The following is a 20,531-nucleotide window of genomic DNA, read 5'->3' on the forward strand; positions in this document are numbered from 1 at the left end:
CCGGCCGGCCTTCTGCGTCGCAGGCCTTCTGCGAGTGCTTCCCTCCCTCGGGCACTGTCTGTTTCTCTGCTCTGCTCGTGTACCTGGCCAACATTGCAGCCCGTACTGTGCCAAAAACAAAAACACAATTGTTCTCTTCCCTCTCTGCCTTTGAATGACAGTATCAATAGTATCATTCACAAGACTAGAGTGGGTGCGTTTGTTCTTGTCGGTGATCTTCATTACTCGTGGCCTCTTCCTCGTAATGCAAAAACACATATGGGCACTAGGTGATGTGGAATTGGAAGGTTTTTGAGTGGGAGGGTGAAAGGGATGGTTTTTGAGGGGGAGGGTAAAAGGGATACTGCGTTCCCCTGAGATGGTCACCACTCTCAATGGGGTCTACTCTCCCCATTTGATCCTACCGCTGAGTACGACCGGCAGGAGGACTATCTGGTAGCGGCCTCACCTCCCTGGCCTCATGGAAGGGGGCTTCTCCATCTAAAGCAGTGATGACCCCTTGGGATTAGTCACATTACTTACCAGTAATGTTCTTTTTATAGATTCTTCTCCCACAGATGCCTCATCACCCTCCCATCTGGCCCTGCTATGAAAGTGGTTTGCTGTGTCTATATCTGGTTGTCCTATTCTAATGGTGCAAGGTTATGGGGATTGTATGAATACCGTCAGCGAGTAAACAATAATAATAGAAACAACTAATTTTTTGGCGGTCTTCAAGCTGAATCCTACAGATTCTTCCCCCACGGCTGCTGAGCTTGAGGGAGAAAAGGTGGGGAACTGAGTTACGGTGGTGTATTGACATACTATATATATGGCCAACAGCACATCCGGGGCCAACGAGTAGCACGGTCGATGTCCAGTCGTACTACGCCCGTGTTGAAAAAGCTTCCGAGCAGCTAACTCATGAAGTATATCTATCTGATGAGGAATCTACAGGAGAACAATCCATTGAAAGAACATTACTGGTAAGTAATTTCTTCTCCTCCTAGTTTTATATAGGACTAGCGGCCAGCCACAAATCCTTCTCTAGAATCACATTTTTTGGGTAGGTTTAGAAAAGAAACTGGTATTACGTTTTGTATACAAGGCACTAGAATGGGTGGTGCCACAAGTCAATTGCAGCTAGTATGGCGTGTATAGCTTTGATATGTCTTCATCCTAGAATCCAACTCTTACAATATATCAGTTTTACGTAGCTTTCACTTTTAAAAGCAATGTTTGGACGTCTTATTTCCCTACCATGGTGAACTTTTCATTAAAAAAAAGCGTATTCACGAATGCAGAGTGGTAACAGATCAACAATCGATGAAGAGTACTTCATAAAGTAATCGTACAAGTACATTACCTAAGTCATACCATATACAATGTCCACCAAATAATACTTATACCTGCAATCATTTCAGTCTCATTTATTGCCTTTTGTTTTGCTTTTACTACAAAATATAGGACACCACAGAAAAGCAAGCAGGAAAGGGGAAAGATAATGGGTGGCAGACGGATGTATGTCTTTATTTTGTCATTCAGACATTTACTTTGTCATTTCACGGGAAGACCCCTGCACCCCTTTTTCTTTTCTACCCCATATTCTTCCACCTGCTGCCCCTTGACCCCATACCCAACCTTACGCTATCCCTAACCACATCCATTCCCCTCCTCATAATGTGAAGATGCAGACAAAGTAAAGGCTTGACAAAGTAAATGTATGACAAAGTAAGTGTATGTGGCGAAGTAAAGAGGGGATACCGTGACAGTCACAGAAGCATAGAGTTCAGTGAAGCGAGACCACATGCCATAGTACTCCCTAAGCCTCTTTCCATTTTTAGTTAATTGTCTTATTATAAAATTACAATGGAGTCAAGCTTTCAATTCAGCCCTCCGCAGTGGATCAATGGCTAGATATTCAAAGTTTTAGAATTTCCTTTTTTTATTTTTACATAGAGGATTCCCATGTATAGCCAATACCAAAAAGAGTGGGTCAGGTCTTCCAGTTGTGGGATGTAGCTGAATATAGCCACCTCTGTGGATGTTAGGGAGACAGGGTCCCACATTCATTTCCACTTGATGAACGACTCCCTGCCTGAAGTCTCTTACTCTTATGCAACATCAGAACAGGTGGCCTGCGGCACGCTAGTACTACAGAAGCCCAAAATTGGTATTATCTTTCCCTTTCAACTTTTGCATTCTTGGTTGTGACCAATATATCATAAATGGTACATACTGTGTAACTTAGTGGAGGTTCAGGTCAGCCTTGCTTTTCTTAATTACTGAGCTCATCTCTTCCCATCATCAAATATGGAAACTTCCAGATCCTGCTCCCATTTTTCCTTCAATTATTTTCCAGAGTTCTCCAGATCACACAAACTCATTAACAGATTATAGAGGGTGATTTTGCGAAGTGCATAGACCACAATAAGCTCAGCAAACATAATCTTTTGGACATACCTGCAGCCAATCGGTTAGTGGCCTGCCTTAGGTGTGTAAAACACTGTCCAGCAAATGGCACCCCTGTCATTCACGCTCAGTCAGTTTGAACTTATACTTCAGAAAATCAAAGCTTTGTAGAGAATTGTCTGACCAAACATCAATGATAAGAATTCTTGCATCAATCCAGCTCTTCCAAAACAACTTCTTTCGCTTAAGGACCTGGATTGCTGGCTCATCCTAGAGCAAAGCGACTCCATGGCACAGTTGTGAGAAACCTGAGAATCTGTTGCCTCCTTCCAACTTTGATATTATTTGTCTCTGTTGGTGGAGTAGCCATTGAATCATGTTCCCTATCCATTGTTAACAGTCAGCCTAGGTTAAAGGGTTTCATACATCCACCTCTGCCTCAATTATATTCAGATAATGTTATTTGTGGTGCTTTGCCTGGTAGTGGTTTGGCTCTAGTGTGATTGTTCTATCATGAATCTCAAGTTTTGGGACACCAATCCTTCCCCACTTCCTTAAACAGGATGCCCTAGCCCAACTTTTATCCTCCCTGAAACGAAATATAGAATTGGACATATAACCCTCTAAAAACAGTTATTAATCCTGACCGAAAACAAACATCTCAAGGACATAGTCCAGCTATAACCATTTGATGTTTTCAGCATTGATGGCAATCACCCCAGACACCTCCTCTCCCTGCAGACACATAGTTAATCTATCCAGAACCAGTCTGTATTGTTGGTTCCATAACCGCCCTTTATAAAAACCTGTTTATGGAACATAGGTCAGCTTTCCCATCACCTTGTCCCTGCAAAATATAAATACCTTAGCCAATATTCACATCAACATTACGAAGCAAAATCAGCATCTTAATTTCCATATTCCCTGGTTCCCTTCCCAGTTTCGAAATAAACACAATCGATGTGAACACATCCTATTCGGGACATCCCTGTTGCACTTCTTTTTAGATCGGGCACAACCCTGGTGCTGGCACAGCAGAGAAAGTATAGTAAAACTATTAGGGAAGGTCACCACAACCTCTGAGATTTTAGCTGCTTCATTGTCTTTATTCCCACCAATACCTCCTCTTAGCTTACCTCAGAATCAGTATATTCTGTTTGTTTGATGCAGCCAAGGACGGGACAAATTCTCAAAGAACTGGTCAAAAGCAACTCCAGTTGGCTTAGTATCCTCACAATAAAGTCTAGCGTTGTGCTCCCAAAAAGTAGCATAAATATATTTCTTGTCATTTAATAGTTCTTTAGTCATAGATTTCACTGACCGAATTGTGCCCGTACACCATCATTTTCTGTCTGTTAGCTAGGAATTTCCCTTTCTTCGATCGGTGCTCCCAGAATACTTGACAGCTGTAAGAGAGTTCACATTAAGATTGCATATCTATTAATGAGGCTAATAACACCCTCGTCCTCCCCAAGCAGTGGCATTTAGGATCTGACTGCGAGTTAGCAAACTTTTTTTCAGCCTCCTTCAAGTCCTTTTCCACGTTTCTATCTTCTTTTTTTCATCCATCTCCGTTACGAAAGTGGTTATTTTACGTCACTACCTTAAAGCTGTCTGCCCACAGAATATACACACTGGGATCAGATCCATATGTTTTTCTCAAAGAATATTTAGATTTCTTTCCCAAGCCACTCTTCAGCATTTCATCTGTTAATATGGGGTTGTTCAACTTCATGCAGCCCTTTTCCACACCATAATCTCCCATACCTAGCTTTAGTATCTTCTCCCTGCTGTCTGAAATAGCTATCTGACCTATGTTTTCCCCTACCACACAATTTTTGGAAGTTGCCATTGTTGGCCAGTTTATTAGGGGCAAACTATGTCAAAAATCAAAAAATAAAACAAGCGTGATGACTGCTCGGATTGCAGCATACCATCTGTCAATGTTCTTCACTAGTCTGACAAACTACATTGTGAAGGCAATGCTAAATCTATTTGATCCAACCAAAGGACCTAAAGCTCGTTCAAGAATGTTTTAATGAGATTTCTTTTTTTTTTCTTTTTTAAATAGAACAGGTTTGCGATGATGTTATACTTAGAATGATATGTTGTTGGCATGGATATATTGCAGGCACAGTAAGACATCCTCATACCTTAATTGTAAGCTTTTGTTTCACTTGGTTACAAAAGCAACGAGAGTACAATTTGTCTACATTTCGGAATCATTTGACAGTATTCCTTTGTTTTGTTATTACATAACCTTATGATGTTTAAATACATCCTAAAAGTGTGTCCCCAACATTTCCTTATGATGTATGTGTACGTCATGGTCTCATGTAAGGCAAGTTTTCTGGCCATTTTTGCACAATGTCTGTACAAATGCAAAATCGGACAGCATTGCGTTGCAGAGATGCCCTGATATTGGAGGTGTTTAGCTGTGAATTGAAGTAAAGAACTTACTGTGTGCAAAAACCTTTGACCTCATGCCTCACAATGTACATCACATGCAGCACAAACTTTTCCATGTGTTATTGCCTTCATATGACAATGCACCATAATGTAGCAGTAGACTAGAACCAGCACTAGGGTACGAGAATATAAAATTCTATGACTGTCAGCAAATGCTTAGGGTGATTTGAAGTTTGGGAAGTGCTGCAAGACACTGGGAGCGCATACAACATCACTTATATTACATTGTCAGTAAAAAACAACCCTGTCTCATCTTCTGTCTAGATTAAATTAATAGAAACTGAGTTACTGCAGCTGACTCAGCTGGAGTTAAAGAGGCGAGACCTGGACACAGAGGCAATGCAGGTATGTAGGGCTTGTCTGCCTGGATCACTCCTGTCTCACTTAACTTTCCAACCTGCTGTCTCTTCACTCTGACACCTCCTCACGTGCGTTATTTTGTGCCCAGTTGATTTCTCTCACTTTTCAGGAGTGGAGCAAAACAACTAAAGTGCTGAAGGACAGTCATTTTTAAATATTTGTGCATGTCTTCTAACAATCTTCTGACCCTTTGCTTGAATTAACCCTGTCCCATTCTTAATTGGGGAATAAATATAAAGATACAACCTCTCTAATTGCACTGTGCATTACCCTTCAAGCCATAGGTGACATCAGCCTACAGTGAGCATTGACCATTATGGTTTGGTCCTTGTCTACCGATGATCAGTCTACGGTATCCTATGAAAACACACTATATTAGATGGATGTGCAAGTTATTCAGGTTGGCTTCAGAATGACTACAATGAAATAAGTTTTCAGGGATATTTGCTGTGAATTATTTCCATTTCTTTGAGCTTTGTGTTTGCGCTCAGGGCTATAGGGAGTTTGTATGCTACAATAAGAGACTGTGTGAGATATCCTGGACCAGGGCGCACACACATGGATCTGAGGATCAGATGGAAATGGTGCTTCACAAGTGATCTGTTCTAAGGGACATGGCATTAGCCGCAGCATCCAAGTCATCTGATGCCTAAGCCTTTTTAACATGGCACTGTATGAGCGAGTTTCGATTTTTCATTTTGATAAGATGCTTTTTTCCAGCTTGGGCATTGTAGGCTGTAGCTCATAGAGAGATGACAAGGCATTACAGTAACTGAGCACATCAGGAGTTTAATCATTTCCAAAGGCCTGACAATGCTTCATGTATTCATTTACTCAGCTTTTCACTCATTTCACTCTTTTAATTTCATGCTTTAATTTTTCACAACCCTGCCTCAGCAAACAAAATGTCATAGCATGTTTGACTTTGTTTTCATAATTCTCTCCTGTGTTATATGCTGGTCTCCTAGGAGTGTTGGTGAGGTTCTAGAGTTGTCAAAGTCATTGTAACACCAGAAGGCCAATTTAGATATTCCCCAACCATTCATGGTTCTGTTTACCAGCTTAAGTTCACAATTGAAAAATGTTGTCAAGCCTAAAATGGGATATGTTTGTGAAACCTGAGAATGTGGCAGTGCATACCATTGTATAACCCTTAGCTTAAAATACAAAAGGTATCTGAAAGGGACCCAGGAATGTGTTAATTAAAAGATTCAAGGCAAAGACTGATCACACTTCACACCATTACTTACTGCACAAGGAAATTTGCTATGACTCTGTCCGAAGGAATGTGTGCAATGCTTGATGATGTCCCAAAGAGTAAAGCCATCTGTTGCTGGTGCACAATTTGCCATTTCCTGTTTTGGAGACCTCCACCACTGATTAGATTGTCTTATCTTGTGCAGATGCACCAGCCTATATCACTACGAAGTAGAAACTCTGTGTCTTGAATCAGAATTCCTACGGTACCAGGCAACCTATTCACACCTGATAAGGTTATGGCAGTGCCTCTTAGTGATCCATGCAAGAGTAACTGTCCTGGCGTAGATAAGTCTTGTACCAAACCTGTAACACCAGACATAGGGCCTCATCACAAGTTGGGCAAAGTGGTAAAAATTTGGCGGTAACGCTATTACCGCTGCATTACTGCTCTTCCCAACTGTGAGTTGGGCTGAAAGTCAGCAGCTTTACCTCCAGCTAAAAGCTGGAGGTAAAGCTGTCGACTTGCCACCCATTTTCAGCGCAATTAGTGCTGCGCAATTAGCGCCACGCTAATTGTGTCGAAAAGGCCCCATAGAGTCCTATGGACTCTGTAAAAAAGGGGATTTTCAGCATTGCCGCAACTCGGGATCGGGCGCTACTAGCACCGGACCAAGTTGCGGAAACACTATTTGCGTTGGGTGGTATCCCAGCGGATTTACTGTCGGGATATCGCCCACTCATGATGAGGCCATAGTGCTGTTTCTAGGCCATCACCTTTGTGATTTAAAGCCATTAGATTTTCACTGCCAAACAATGAGCCTTGCCTTAAAAATACTCAAAATACTCTGTCTTTGCCTTAATCCAAAGATACCAGAAATAAAAAGAAAACCTTGCATCAACATTTAGTGTCAGTCTCTTTCCGAGTATTTAGGTAGGGGTTACAAAACAAAAGTATCCATAAGAAGACAGACAAAATGTATGAGAAAAGGCCTAAAGTATGCACAATAGAACCAAGTTTCGAAAGGATTATGTGAGGGTCTGGGAGTAAAAGACAGACACAAGGGTGGCATCTTGGTTGATAAAGACTTTTATTTACAATAAAATAAGAGGGGTTGGAAGAAATCCTATCTATCCCTACCTCTAAGAGGGGTGGCCAAACCTCAACAAAACTAGCTAATGAAACGGTCAGTGTCAGGATGTCCAAAATAAAGTTTGCCATCCCATGTCCAGATCCTAACCTGTCCCTCACAAACTAAACTTAATATAAAGTGAAAAGGGAAATGTATTTTGGCTGCCGCCCTGCAGCCCCACTTTGCATTTCCAAATGAAAGCTAAAAAATGGTGTAGAAAAGCAAACAAAAGTTCCACAAGCCTAGGGGGTGGATTCCCTTTCCCCAGAGCCTTTTCTGTGTTCTATTAAGTGGGTTTCTTTGTGAGCTAACCTGCCTCCGAGGGCCTGTGCCAAGGTAAAATATCCTGGTTCTTATTTTTAAGCTGTGCTGTTGTTTTTCCTCTCACCTGCTCTGTGTTCCAGACCCTCTTCTCCATTACCCTCTTCTTGGTCCACACTGTTGCCAAGTGGGGCATGCAACCTTCTTCAACTCCCAGTTTTGTCTATATGCATTCGCATTCACCCACAGCCTTGGTTTACTCTCCTGCAAAGGTCTCTGAGTGTTACTGACACATACAAACTTTGTGTTCCTCTTGAATATGTTTTGTAGAGTACTACCCAAACCTGGGACCCAGACCCCCTTTGTATGTTTGCTCACACTGTTCCTCTTATCCAATCTTTTTTCTATTGCACAGCCCTGGTTTACTTTGCTGCCAGGGTCTGTGAATGTCACTTGTTTCTGCACAGTTCGTATTTCCCCCTTTTATAGGTTGGGAAATGCCTTTCTCATTTGGGTTCCAGACCCCCTTCACTTGGTTGTTCACCACGGTATCTCTCGAATCTTCCTTTGGTCCACAGCCCTGGTTTACACTCCTGCCAAGTTATGTGAAAGTCCTTTATATTTGCCAAGTTCGGTATTCCCCCTGTTCCTGTTCGGAGAATGTGTTTCTGCAATGGGTCCCAGACCCCATCTGCTAGGTCTCTCTGTCCCTGTGAGTATTTCTCCTTTAATTCGCTTTGTATCCCATGTGCTGTCTGGGTTTCCCCAACCTTTAGACTAGCCACCCTTGTCGCTGTAGGGCCTTGGCCATGTCTCTCTGGTTGCTCGAGGGTCTCCAGGAGACATGGCGCCTCTCGGGCTCAGCAGGACCTTCTGCGGCTCCTCGCGTGTCTCTGGTGCAGTTTGCTGTCGGTGCAGTTTGCTGTCAGTGCAGCTGCCCTGATAACCAGCAGGTAAATTTCCTCTTCTCTGGTTCACTACCTTTGTTGTTGGTCTTCCTTCCTCCTGCCCACCGTTGTCATGTATCTGCAGTGGGTCTGTGCAGCCCTTGCGGAGTGCCCGGTCTGCACCGAGCTGAGAATGAAGACGCCATCATTCTCTTCCCTCTCTGCCTTTGAATAGCAGCTGACCAATCACATTGTCACAAAGGCTAGAGCGTTTGCCTTCTTTCCTGTTTGTAATCTTCATTACTTGCCTCCTCTTCTTCGTCCCAGTACTGCCATTGAATGTAGTGTTAGTGTCTTTCTCTTCAGTAGTCACTACTGGTGTGATATCACAACAGTATAGTGTGGCACTTTGTGGAGGGGTGAGAGAAGGGTTGTCAGCGAAGGTTACAGGTCATTTGGTTGAAAAAAATGGTCGACAGGACAAATGGTCGATGCAATTTTGGTCGAAAGACAAATGGTCGAATTTATTTTTTTTTTTTGTATTGTCACTTTTTTTTGGGGGGGGGGGTCCCCCCAACCACCTTTTTTTGCAAAAAAACCCTTTTTTTTCCTAAACGAAAACCTGAACAATATATATATAAATAAATAAAAAAATTCGACCATTTGGCTTTCGACCAAATTGCGTCCATTTGTCTGTCGACCAAATGACTGGACAGCGTCAGGGAAGGTTGAAGGGTCTAAGAGATACAGTATTGTTCCTATGTGGTCACTGCTCTCAATGGGGACTTCGCTCCCCAGAAGATCCTCCCGCTGATACCACCCCCAGGAGGATTATCGTGTAGCGGCTTCACCATCCTGGCTAAATTGGGGGGTTGTCTTCCCCATCTAAAGCAGTGACTATACCTTAGGATTCATCACAATTCCCTCTGAGTCACCAATTCGGTAGCTATTCCCAGTGATCTGATTTCAAGGATACTGCTTTTTGGTTTTTCAGAACAAGTTTGATTAGTTAAGATACATTCTCTTTCTTGTTAACTAGTTGGTAAAACAGTGAGAGATACTGTATCTCTCCAGATATCCCTCACTCTGATTTAAGTTCTGGGAGAAACCTGAAGGTGTGCCACCCGCTGGACCCTGGGGATCTGTCATCCAGGTGGCCCGGACACGGCCATCGCTTTTGGATCCAGTTCTGGATGGGGGGTGCTTGGGGAGTGGAAGTGAGACACCATAGGGTGAGACACGCTATCCCCTTCCCAATAACACCTTTTCCCCATCCTACCTGGTAGAATACCTAGGAACTCAAACTCCCACCAAATCCCCCTTTTCCCGGACACAAACATTTTTTCACAGACAGCTTCCTGTGAAAGAAAACGGACTAACACCTGAGCCGTATACCTGACATGTCCCAACACAAGGGTCAGGCAATTGCTGATAATTACACACACCTTACTTCCATGACACATCCCCACACGGATAAAAGGCGGAGCACGAAAGCACACTCTGAGCGAGGCAAAACACCTGAGGAGCAGCAGTTCCGAGATGGCAGTTTAATACGAGGCGAAAGGTGGCGAGATCAGAAAGGGTTGCAAGGAGGGAATTGCCCATGGCCTTTTCAGAGGAAGAAAACCGTTACTTTCACAAGCCCTTGAGGATAAGAAACATAAGACCGGGAATTAAAGCTGAAGAAAGGTGCATTGTGTGTCGAAGGTACCCAGGGCTTTCCCACATCGACTGCCGAGGCGGGGAGGAGCGATTGCCACAGTGGTACTGTCCTTGGCTCCGACCCCAAAGTCGCTCCAGTAAAGTCAGCACAGCCGGTGACTCTGGGAGACTGATAGCAGACCTTGCTATGTTAGAACCAAGGTGGCAAGCAGCAACATTGTATGGAGAAATCTGTAAAGAACAGAACATAAGCCGTATGTGAGGAGCGACGCAGATATAATTGAATATCAAAGGAGTGAATGAACCTTGAAAGGCCAAGTAAGATACCATTTACAGGGTGGTCCGGCACCACGTAGGTGCTCATTCGAAGGTCTCTGTTAGGTATCCAAACAAATGGCAACTATACTGTGAAAAGGAAGTTTGTGTCAAAGTGGTCCTCCAGTGGGTCAAGCTAAACCCTGTGCATATTCTAAAGTCTTCGATAAATGTAAAACGAACTGACATTGGTCGGAGCCTGGCTGAGGGACACTAATTGTGTAAAGGGATCTGAGCCCGGCTGAGGGGGATCTGGGGGGAACCGTGAGTCACCAGAGAAAAGATATTGCTGACATTGGTTCGAGTCAGGCTGAGGGAGACTAATTGCAGAAAAGGGATCTGAGCACGGCTGAGGGGTTTCCAGGGTGAAAAGCAACTCGCCTGAATTGAATATTTGTAAAGAAACTTAGTTTGTTTTGGTACATTAGGCCCTCTGAATCAAGAGGCTTTGATAACATTGGGCATCGAAGGTCCTGATGTTGGTAGTGGAACTGTGTCCTCGTGCCAAAGAAGTCCAAGTGTATGCTATGCTCGAGTGAACCGCCTTGTCCGATGCTGAAAACGTGGGGAAGGGAGGCCGACGGCCTGAACATCCTGACTCATCATTTTGTGAACACTTATTTCTTTTCCATGAACATTTCCCCACACTATTTGAAAATGAGCGGTAAGGAGTGGCAATAGGTTTTTTAATATAGGCCCTTTTATTTTGACGAGACTCCACTAGGACCGCGTTATCTGATGGTCGTAGCTTGCTCCCATCTTAGATTTAGGTTTAGATAGGCATTTATCACACCTTTGATAAAGTTCAATAAATACCCTTGAGCTGTGGTCACTTGTGTCTGTCTTACTTTGATACCATGCCTTCCTTACATATTGTGTCAGGGGTTGTGATTCAACTGATATAAAAATGTAATCCATGCTGATAACTGTCGTACCACCAGAAAGGGAAAATAGAAGCGTTGAGCTCCTCGACTCTGACCATGTATCCACGCTGAAAGAGGTTTTGCTCTCTCAACTATGTATCCCGACTGGTCAACAAGATCTGTTCTTTAAAACTCAACAATTATTAGAAACCCTTCCTCTCTCCCATTATAATATACAACAGTGGGATCGAATAATACTGAATGTTCGACCAGACTTTACCTTTATTAGATCTAGTACCTTGAAACCCCGTGCTCCTGAACCTTTTTTTTTTTTTTGGTGCCCAATTGTCCTCTGTTGCGGGGCCATCAGGGTTAGAGACCAACCTACCAAAGTCAATCCCTCCGGCAGAATGAGACTCAAAAGAATCAGACGACTTCGAAACTTTATCCGAGAGAGTAGATGCCTGTTTTTTTTTCTGATTCAGAAATTGCTGACCTGGCTAATGTCAGAGCTCAGTTGGCCCCCCATCAAATACAGGCTGAAGCTAGAAACCAAGAAAATCTAACAAAATTGGTTGAGTTGCAAACTAGACCCCCTACTACCAGAGGAGGTACTTCAACCATACCTAGATGGCGAACATCTACGGATTTCTTTGGGAATTTTGAACGCCTAGCCGAACAACTAGGATGTGAATAGAACCTTAAAAGGTGCTATTTGGCTCCTCTCTTGAAGGGTGAACTACAAACTGCCTATCAACTACTTAATCTTGCTCACAGAGCCACCTTTGCATCCATCAAAGAAGGATTGTTGAAAAGAGTGGGGCAAAGCAATTTTCATAAACAGAAATTTAGGGCCATTATATTAAACCCCGGAGATACCCTCCCTAGAAATGGGTGAACATGTCAAAGACACTGCAGCCCTTTGATCAATAACAAATCCCTAGAAGACTTAATAGAGATGATCGCCTTAGAACAGTTCACCAATTCCTTTCCCCCTATTTTGCAAAAAGCCATCTTACAGTTAAGTCGACCTACCCTGCCATGGCCAGTGAAACTGCACAAAACCACTCGGATGCAGCTAAACACTTTCACTCGGTACATCCAGGGGAGGAACGGAAAGATTACAAACCTATCCACCAACCTCAACCTCAGGGAGTAGACAAACAAGGGGGGTCAAACAGAATCAAGGAACGGATACCAGAAGAAATTGAGATCTGACCCTAAAATAAAGACAAAAGCAGAAGGGAGGAAACTAAAGGAAGCAAACAACCCCCTCTGATCTGCCTTTCCTGTGCAGAAACAGGGCATTTAGCTAGACACTGCCCTAAAGATTTAAGGGACGAACCTATGGAAATAGGCTGTTTAAAGGGAGAAGAGTTGGAAGAACCCGAAGAGGATTTAGAGCCCTTTAGCATATGTTTCTCAATCTTCTGCTGACTTGCGTGAACGGGAAGCAAATAAAGGCATTAATTGACTCGGGTAGCAAGCAAATCGCTATATGAGCTGACTTGGTCACAAAAAGGACCTCGAGAACGCTGCCCCAGTTAGTTACCTGTGTACAATGAGACAATTAAGTATACCCCAAAATACCCATACACAATAATATCCGGGGTGAGTCCTGTTTAATATCTTCAGCCATCATTCCGGAACTCCCAGAGGAAGTTATTCTGGGTTGGTATTTCCCTACCGTTTCTACTCTCTTGCAGGAAATCCCACCTCCCTTTGGAGATTTTTTACCCCAGCATTGCCGGCAGTCAAACTACTACTCCAAAAATTCTCCAATATGGGACTGTGAAAAATCAGAACCCAACAAAACCCCTTCAAGATCTAAAGAACTTATGAAACCCGAGTCAACCCTTAGAGACCAGTCCATAGGTTACTTTAGAGGGTTACTTTAGAGAGAGCAATAAAACCACTCCACCTCTACCTACATTGGCGAAAGAAAATCAATGGAATATGCAAGAGTTCTTGGACATATCTCATCCCTGTTCTCTCCCAGGTCTTAACAACGAAAAACTTGGACAAAGAACAGGCTTATCCACCTCGCATTGGGGAAGGCTATGTGAGAAACCTGAAGGTGTCTGACCAAGGTTGCAAGCGGCATCATTGTATGAAGAAATCTGTAAAGAACAGAGCATAAGGCATATGTGATGAGTGGCGCGTATATAATTGAATACCAAGGGAGTGAATGAACTTTGAAAGGCCAAGTAAGATACCGTGTACAGAGTGGTCCGGCACCACGTGGGTGCGCATTCGAAGGTCTCTGTTAGGTATCCCACCGAATGGCGACTATATTGTGAAAAGGAAGTTTGTATCCATGTGGTCTTGCAGCGGGTTAAGCTAAACCCTGTGCACATTCGAAAGTCCGGCTGAGGGGGATCCGGGGTGAACCGTGAGTCGCCAGAGAAAAGAGATTGCTGACATTGGTCTGAGCCCGGCTGAGGGGGATTCGGGGTGAAAAGTAACTCATCTGAATTGAATCTTTGTAAAGGAACTTTTCGTTTGTTTTGATACATCAGGCCTCTGAATCAAGAGACTTTGATAACATAAGGGACTTGGGCATAGAAGACCCTCATGTTGGAAGTGGAACTGTGTCCTTGTGCCGAAGAAGCCCAAGACTGCGCTATGTTAGAGTGAACCGCCTCGTCCCATGCTGAAATGTGGGGAAGGGAGGCCGACGGCTTGAGCATCCCGACTTATCATTTTGTAAACACATTTCTTTTCCATGAACATTTCCCCACACTATTTGTAAATTAGCGGTATGGGTTGTCCATAGGCTTTTTAGTATGGGCCCTTTTATTTTGACGAGACTCCACTAGGACTGCGTTTTTATTATTTGATGGTCGTAGCTTGCTCCCATCTTAGGTTTAGGTAGGCTTTTATCACACCCTGATAAAGTTCAATAAACACCCTTGAACTGTGGTCACTTATGTCCGTCTTACTTTGATACCTTGTCTTCCTTACAGTTCCCATTACGAGACCTAATCCTTATCCACAGAGTCCCCTTCCTAGCCCACAAGTGTATTTTTACCCAAAATGCAAGTCTGGTTGTGTTTAACATTGATCAAACCACAACTCCAGCCCAGCTATCTTGAGGCCTTCTTCATTCCCCAACCAAGGGTTATGCTCCAACCTACTATTAAAAAGACTCTGCTCCACATACTTCAGATCCCCATGTTTCAGGAAGTCATCACTTTACGTATAAGATTTTCCAGGCTTCCTGATGTAATTTTAGACTATTTGACCATATATATAAAAGCCCATATTCAAACATTTCTTCAACCTCAACATGTTGTACCTCAGCGTAACGTAGGACACTTACTTCTGAAGGAGTTACGTCTACAAGTTCTCAGCATAGCCCACTAAAGCACCCAGTATTGATATGGCACTGACTCCCCATATGAATTACGATAAGAGTGAACCTTTTCACCAATCTAAATGACTAAATGTGGTCCCTGCTAAAGCAATACAGTCTTGATTGTGTCCTCCGAAGGATTCCTCCTCTTAAATATTCTTTCGAAACCTTGCGACATCAGGGGTTGCCATGCTGCATTGGCATTTAGGTTTAACAGTGCTCTTCACCTTCGTGGCCGGACGCGACGTCGGTGTTATATAAGTTGCCCTACCATGCCCCATGACCGCAGTTCCTTTTTTCCGCATGCTGATCGGAATGAGTTTGCACCTCAGAAAGGTCTCTTAAGTACTCAAAAAACATTTTGGTAGAATGTTCACTCCAAAGCCCTCCAGCTTTAACCGCTGTGAGGACTGCGACACCAAAATGTTGCTAACTGATCACCACAATGTATGCCTCTGGTGTCGTGGCTCTGGTCACAATGCAACCATCTGCATTCGTGCCATTCGATGACGTTAAAGGCATTAACTCCTTAAGTGCTATGGACGAGTATACTCTTCCTTTTTGCATAGACTTGATTATAGCTCAGTAGTTAAGGGGTTAAAGGAGAGCCAATCGAAGCTGGCTCTCTAACGTTCTTTGTTCATATTACCTATTACGACTCCCTCGAAGAAAAAATAATTCGAAGTGAAGGGCTCCTTGTCGGCTGAAACGTTCCCAGAAATGACCAAAAAAACTCCCAAAAACACAGGAAATTGTCTAATTATCATAGCAATTCCCACCACTCGTTCTGGTCTTCCAGGAAGAAGTGGAAGTACAGACGCCAAACTCCTCGCCTGATAGACAGGCATGCTTCCAATTTAAGTACACTAGGGCAGAGAAATGGGAGGAATTCAGTTAAAAAATGATTTTACGTTTTTGATGAGGCAACTCGCTCAGCCTCCACAATGGAGCTGAAAAGGAAGGTTGAGCCAACTGTGCTTGAAAAGACTGGAAGGGAATCAGAGAGAGGCTCGTACGCTGAAAAGCCCGGGCATGTAGTCATCGTCGAGGAAATTAGAAATGGTGCCGATATCGTTGACCGCCGCAACTCCTTCGGCATTCTTAAATGCTGCACCTGCTCCCTTTTTAAAGGTAACGTTGACACTGATCATCGAATCACCCTCGACTTTGAGATACATCCTGAAATTGAGAATAGAGTTTGACATTTTTCCAAGACATATTTGACGAAGAAGGAGATCAATACCATTTGTCTTCAAACCATTGAGACTCTTGACTTCTGAAGATTTGTTTGGGAGGACGACAGGATGGCAGGGTTAGCATCTGATCTCCAAGATGCCAGTGGACTAAACTGTTCCCTTGAAGTGAGTTTCCTACAGAGCAGTTTTGGTTAAGGTTTCTGAAGCCCTTACGGGGTCCTGCAGTGAAGGAGGTCACAGAGCTCGACCTCAGACATCCAGGACAGGCGTCCTTTGAAGGAGCCAGTCCTGACCCTAAAAGCTAAACTTCTAGAGCTTTGGCAGACGCCCTGCTCGGCACCAGCAGTGCCTAATGACCTGGTGAAAAAGTATAAACAGGCATCTACTGACCCTGACTTCCCATTGAGACACCCTAGCCCAGAGAACTTAGTAGTACAAGCGGCCACATCTGGGACCAGATCAAATACTTACCCTTGCTTGGACAGGTATAGTAAGAAATTCGATGCCCTCTCAGAAAAAGATTTTTGCTTCAGTTAGCATGGCCTTGAAGGACATTAGTGTGTCATGCTCCCTAGCAAAATACACCCACACTTTTGGTACTGTAAACGCAGAAGCATCCAGAGGGGGAAATAAGGCATGGTTTCATTAACATCATTGCGGATGGTAAAGAGGCAATGTGCCAAGGACTCCGGTCTATATTTGAACACCTCTCATTGTGTAGGCTGTTGATAAACAAAAGTTCTGTATACAGAGGTGGTCCTGGCTTATAAAATCGGGTTTTGCACCAGATTGTTGGCAAAGGCTATATCTTTTTTGGTCTAAGGATGATAATAGTCTCAAGAAGCTGCACGCCGCTACAACAGCAGCAAAATCCTTAGGAGCTGCAGTCCGACAACAAATAACCCAATCTGCACCGCAAAGTTGGAGGGGGCAGGCCTTTTCACTACTACGGTACATTTAGCCAACAGCAGAGGTTTGTAAGATCTGTAAAAAGTAGAGGTGGAAAGACCACTGAAGCTACATCCTCCTCCATCCCATCTGGTGCAGCAGCAGCACCAAAACCGCTTTGACAATTTCTCACACCCTACCCCCTACCCCTGTCGGGGGGCATCTGATGCAACATTCCATAGAATAGCGCAGGATTACTACAGATGCATGGGTACTATAGGTGGCCATCCAAGATTACTGCCTTCCCTTTCTCAAACGCCCCCCAACCTGCCCTCCACCATCTTCCCCCCTCTCAGGGCCTCCAGCTGCTAATCCTGCAGGAGATAGTTTCTCTGCTGGAGAAGGGCGCAATTAAATTGGTGGTGCTCCCACTACTTCCTAGTACCGAACAAAGAGGGGGGACTATGACCCATCTTGGAACTTAGTCCCTCAGGAAAGACAAATTCAAGATGGTAACTTCCGCAGATCCTCCAGGCCCTATGGCTCCATGATTGGTTGGTGTCACTCGACCTGGAGCACCTTTACTTCCATGTGCGCGTATCCCCCAAGCACAGTGCCTGAGGTTTGTAATCGAAAATTCTTACCATCAGCTTTTGGTTTTACCATTCAGGCTTTCCTGAGGGTCTCAACAAATTGCTGTCCGTGGTGGCAGCCAGTCAAATGACAGAGGGGATTCACGTCTTCCCTCACCTGGACAATTGGCCGATCAGAGCACGCTCCCCCGAGCAGGCTCAGGAACATCCACTTCCGACACAAACTTTGTTTGTCCATCAGCAACTGGAGACAGAAGCAACTATGGTTACCAATGCTTCCCTGAAGGGCTCGTCTCTCGCTTGAGCGAGCAGATTGTGAGCGGGTTGTGGCTGCCGGCAGGGAAGAAACTCTGCATGAACTTGGTGGAGCCGAGGGCTATCACACGGACACTGATTACCTTTTTGCCGTCGGTACAGGGGACAACTGTCCTGATCATGATGAACAACACAGTCGTCATACAATACCTCAACAAGCGGGTGTAAGGAGGCAATGCAGCTCTGGTTTTAGGCATAACAGAACAGGATCTGTTTGACGGTGATCCACCTGGCTGGCAAGGAGAATATGATGGCAGATGCTCTGTGCATGCAAGGCTTGGTCTCCCACGAATGGGAGCTCTGACACGAAGTTCTTGTGGACACAGATGATTGATCTTCTCCTCCGGCATCCTTCCCATGAACATGCATGCCTTATAACTACTTCTTTTGCTAGTTATCAGCTTGTTTTCATGGGATAGCTCTCCATGCTCCTAGGCCTATATCATTGTCTTTGCATGTGATTCCTCTTGTGAGCCCCCTGAGGCCTTCGTGTTAGTGGCGCAATAAAAACACCAGATAGATAGATCTTTGCCCTTTGGGACCCACACCCCAAAGTAGATCTGTTCACCTCCAGCACCCACAAGAAGTGTGAGCTGTTCTGCTCCAGGATATTTCCACCGAGAGGCACAATGGGGGATGTGTTTGTGATGACCTGGACATTTTCTGGCCAGCAACAGTAGCTCTTACTGTTGCAGATGGAAGACTTTTTGCAGCTGGTGTAGAGCCAAAGACTTGGACCCTTTTTGGTGCAATACTGCAAAGGTACTCTCCTTCCTGTTCCACCTAGCCCAGCAAGGGTTGCAGGTGGCTACAATTAAGGGCTACCAAGCAGCACTTTACATTTCTAAGCACACGCCTGAACAATGTTCCTATTTTTCTGTGCCCATTGTACTACAATTCTTGAAAAGGCTGGCAAACCCCTCCCTGACTACCTTTGTGGTGCCGGCTTGGGATGTAAACTTGGTCCTGACTTTGCTGATTGGAGCTCAGTTTGATCGGGTGCATTCCTGCCCACTCAGGCTTATTATTATTATTATTATTATTATTATTAATGTTATTTGGAAAACCCTCTTTCTGGTGGCAATCACCTCTGCTCGCAGAGTGAGCAAATTGCAAACATCACTCACGGTTTTCTCAAGGTGCAAAGGGATGCTTAGGGTGCAACCATCTTTTCTCCCTAGCGAGTGTCTGACTTTCACCATGCTCAGAAAATTCACTTTCCAGGTTTCTCCCCCCCCCCCCCTCCTTATCCCTACAAGGAAGAGAAGAGATCATACAGGCTAGCTCCCAACAGAGCTTTAAGCTTTTTATATTTCTCGGACGAACAAGTTCAGGACATTTGATCAGCTATTGGTTGGTTATACTGGACCAAGATTAGGAAATGCATGTCAAAGCAAACACAGTCCAGGTGCATCGTTTTGACTGTCTCTGAATGTTACATTATAGCAGGCAAAGAAATTCCAGAAGGGATTGGGGCCCACTCTGCCAGAGGAATAGCTGCCTCTTCAGCACTTCAGAAAGAAGTTCATACTCTGGACATTTGCCAAGTAGCAACATGGTCGTTACTGCATATATTTGCAAAACACTACTGTATAGGCATATTGGGCCAGGAAGACCTCTTTGGTAGGGTAGTCTCACAGAGTATTTTGATCTGAGTTTACATCAGAATTTGCTCCTTTTCCCCTCCTCCTAAAGAGAGGCTACTGCTATGGGTGTGTATCAGAGATGAGGAATCCATGGGAGGACAAAATCTATTAGAAGATCAAATACTTTCCTCTGGTAATGTTCTTTCTGATGAATTTTCCTCCCACAGATTCCTCATTGCCCTACCATCCTGCCTCTCAACTAAGAGCTTTCTCCTTCAAATTCTCCCCTTTAATGTCTTCATTGCCAAATTAAGAACCAACACAATAAATATGTCCTAAAGAGTACAAAAGCAGAATTCCCCAAGAAGACTGAAAACTGAAAAAATGTGTAAACTGAGTTCATTGGGCAAGGTGCTGGCTGCTTCTACCTACGCTGACGTCATGTCTGGCCCCAAAGGTGAAGAGCACAGAGGCAACGCCAATGCTGCATGGTGCCCCCTGCTGCCGAAAGGTTTCCAAAATCTGCTGCCTTAGGAAGCTATATCTAAGATGAAGAATCTGTGGGAGGAATATCCATCAGAAAGAACATTACCAGAGGTAAGTAATTTGTTCTTTGGACATTCGTACTCTGTGCAGGTGGGGGCGGGAGGACGAGTAGTGAATGGCTTTTTACGAGGTTGTAGCTTCAGAGCCTCCTTTGGGCAATGAAACATCTTTAATAGATAACAGAGAAAAACAGGCTATAGATACGCTTGATTCATGGTCATGTGAGTAACCATCTTTGGATGTATTTAAATCTCAACACTTATACGTATGACGCCACACAATTACTAATGTTATTGTTACCCTTCTTAAAGTCTAGTTCAATACATTGCTTTTTTCCTACCGTGTCCTCATTTGATAGATATCCTCATCCACCTCTGCTGCTTGCAAACCTCTCGAAAGGGGCATAGTGGACCTCGACTCGTCCATCGGTCTGTCTTGCTTGGTGCTCAATCGTCTGCTCCGGATGTGACGTCAGGCGTCGTATATAACGCGTCACTATGCCCATACCTTGGTT

At 44.2% G+C, this 20,531-nt stretch overlaps 1 protein-coding gene across 3 annotated transcripts in view; it reads left to right on the forward strand.

The window, feature by feature from the left end:
- Positions 1 to 20,531, forward strand: part of LRSAM1 (leucine rich repeat and sterile alpha motif containing 1) — a 3,131,994-nt gene that overhangs the window by 2,701,108 nt on the left and 410,355 nt on the right. For 2 of the 3 annotated variants that reach the window (XM_069609805.1, XM_069609806.1), the window contains one exon: positions 5,125 to 5,205. The exons of the other annotated variant lie outside the window; for it this stretch is intronic. In XM_069609805.1, coding sequence (XP_069465906.1) covers positions 5,125 to 5,205 — 81 coding nt within the window. The remainder of the gene's footprint in view (positions 1 to 5,124; positions 5,206 to 20,531) is intronic. 3 annotated transcript variants of the gene reach the window in all.

Source organism: Ambystoma mexicanum, chromosome 8, assembly GCF_040938575.1.
Source record: "Ambystoma mexicanum isolate Mex_15411 chromosome 8, UKY_AmexF1_1, whole genome shotgun sequence".
Classification (NCBI taxonomy): Eukaryota; Metazoa; Chordata; class Amphibia; order Caudata; family Ambystomatidae; genus Ambystoma; species Ambystoma mexicanum.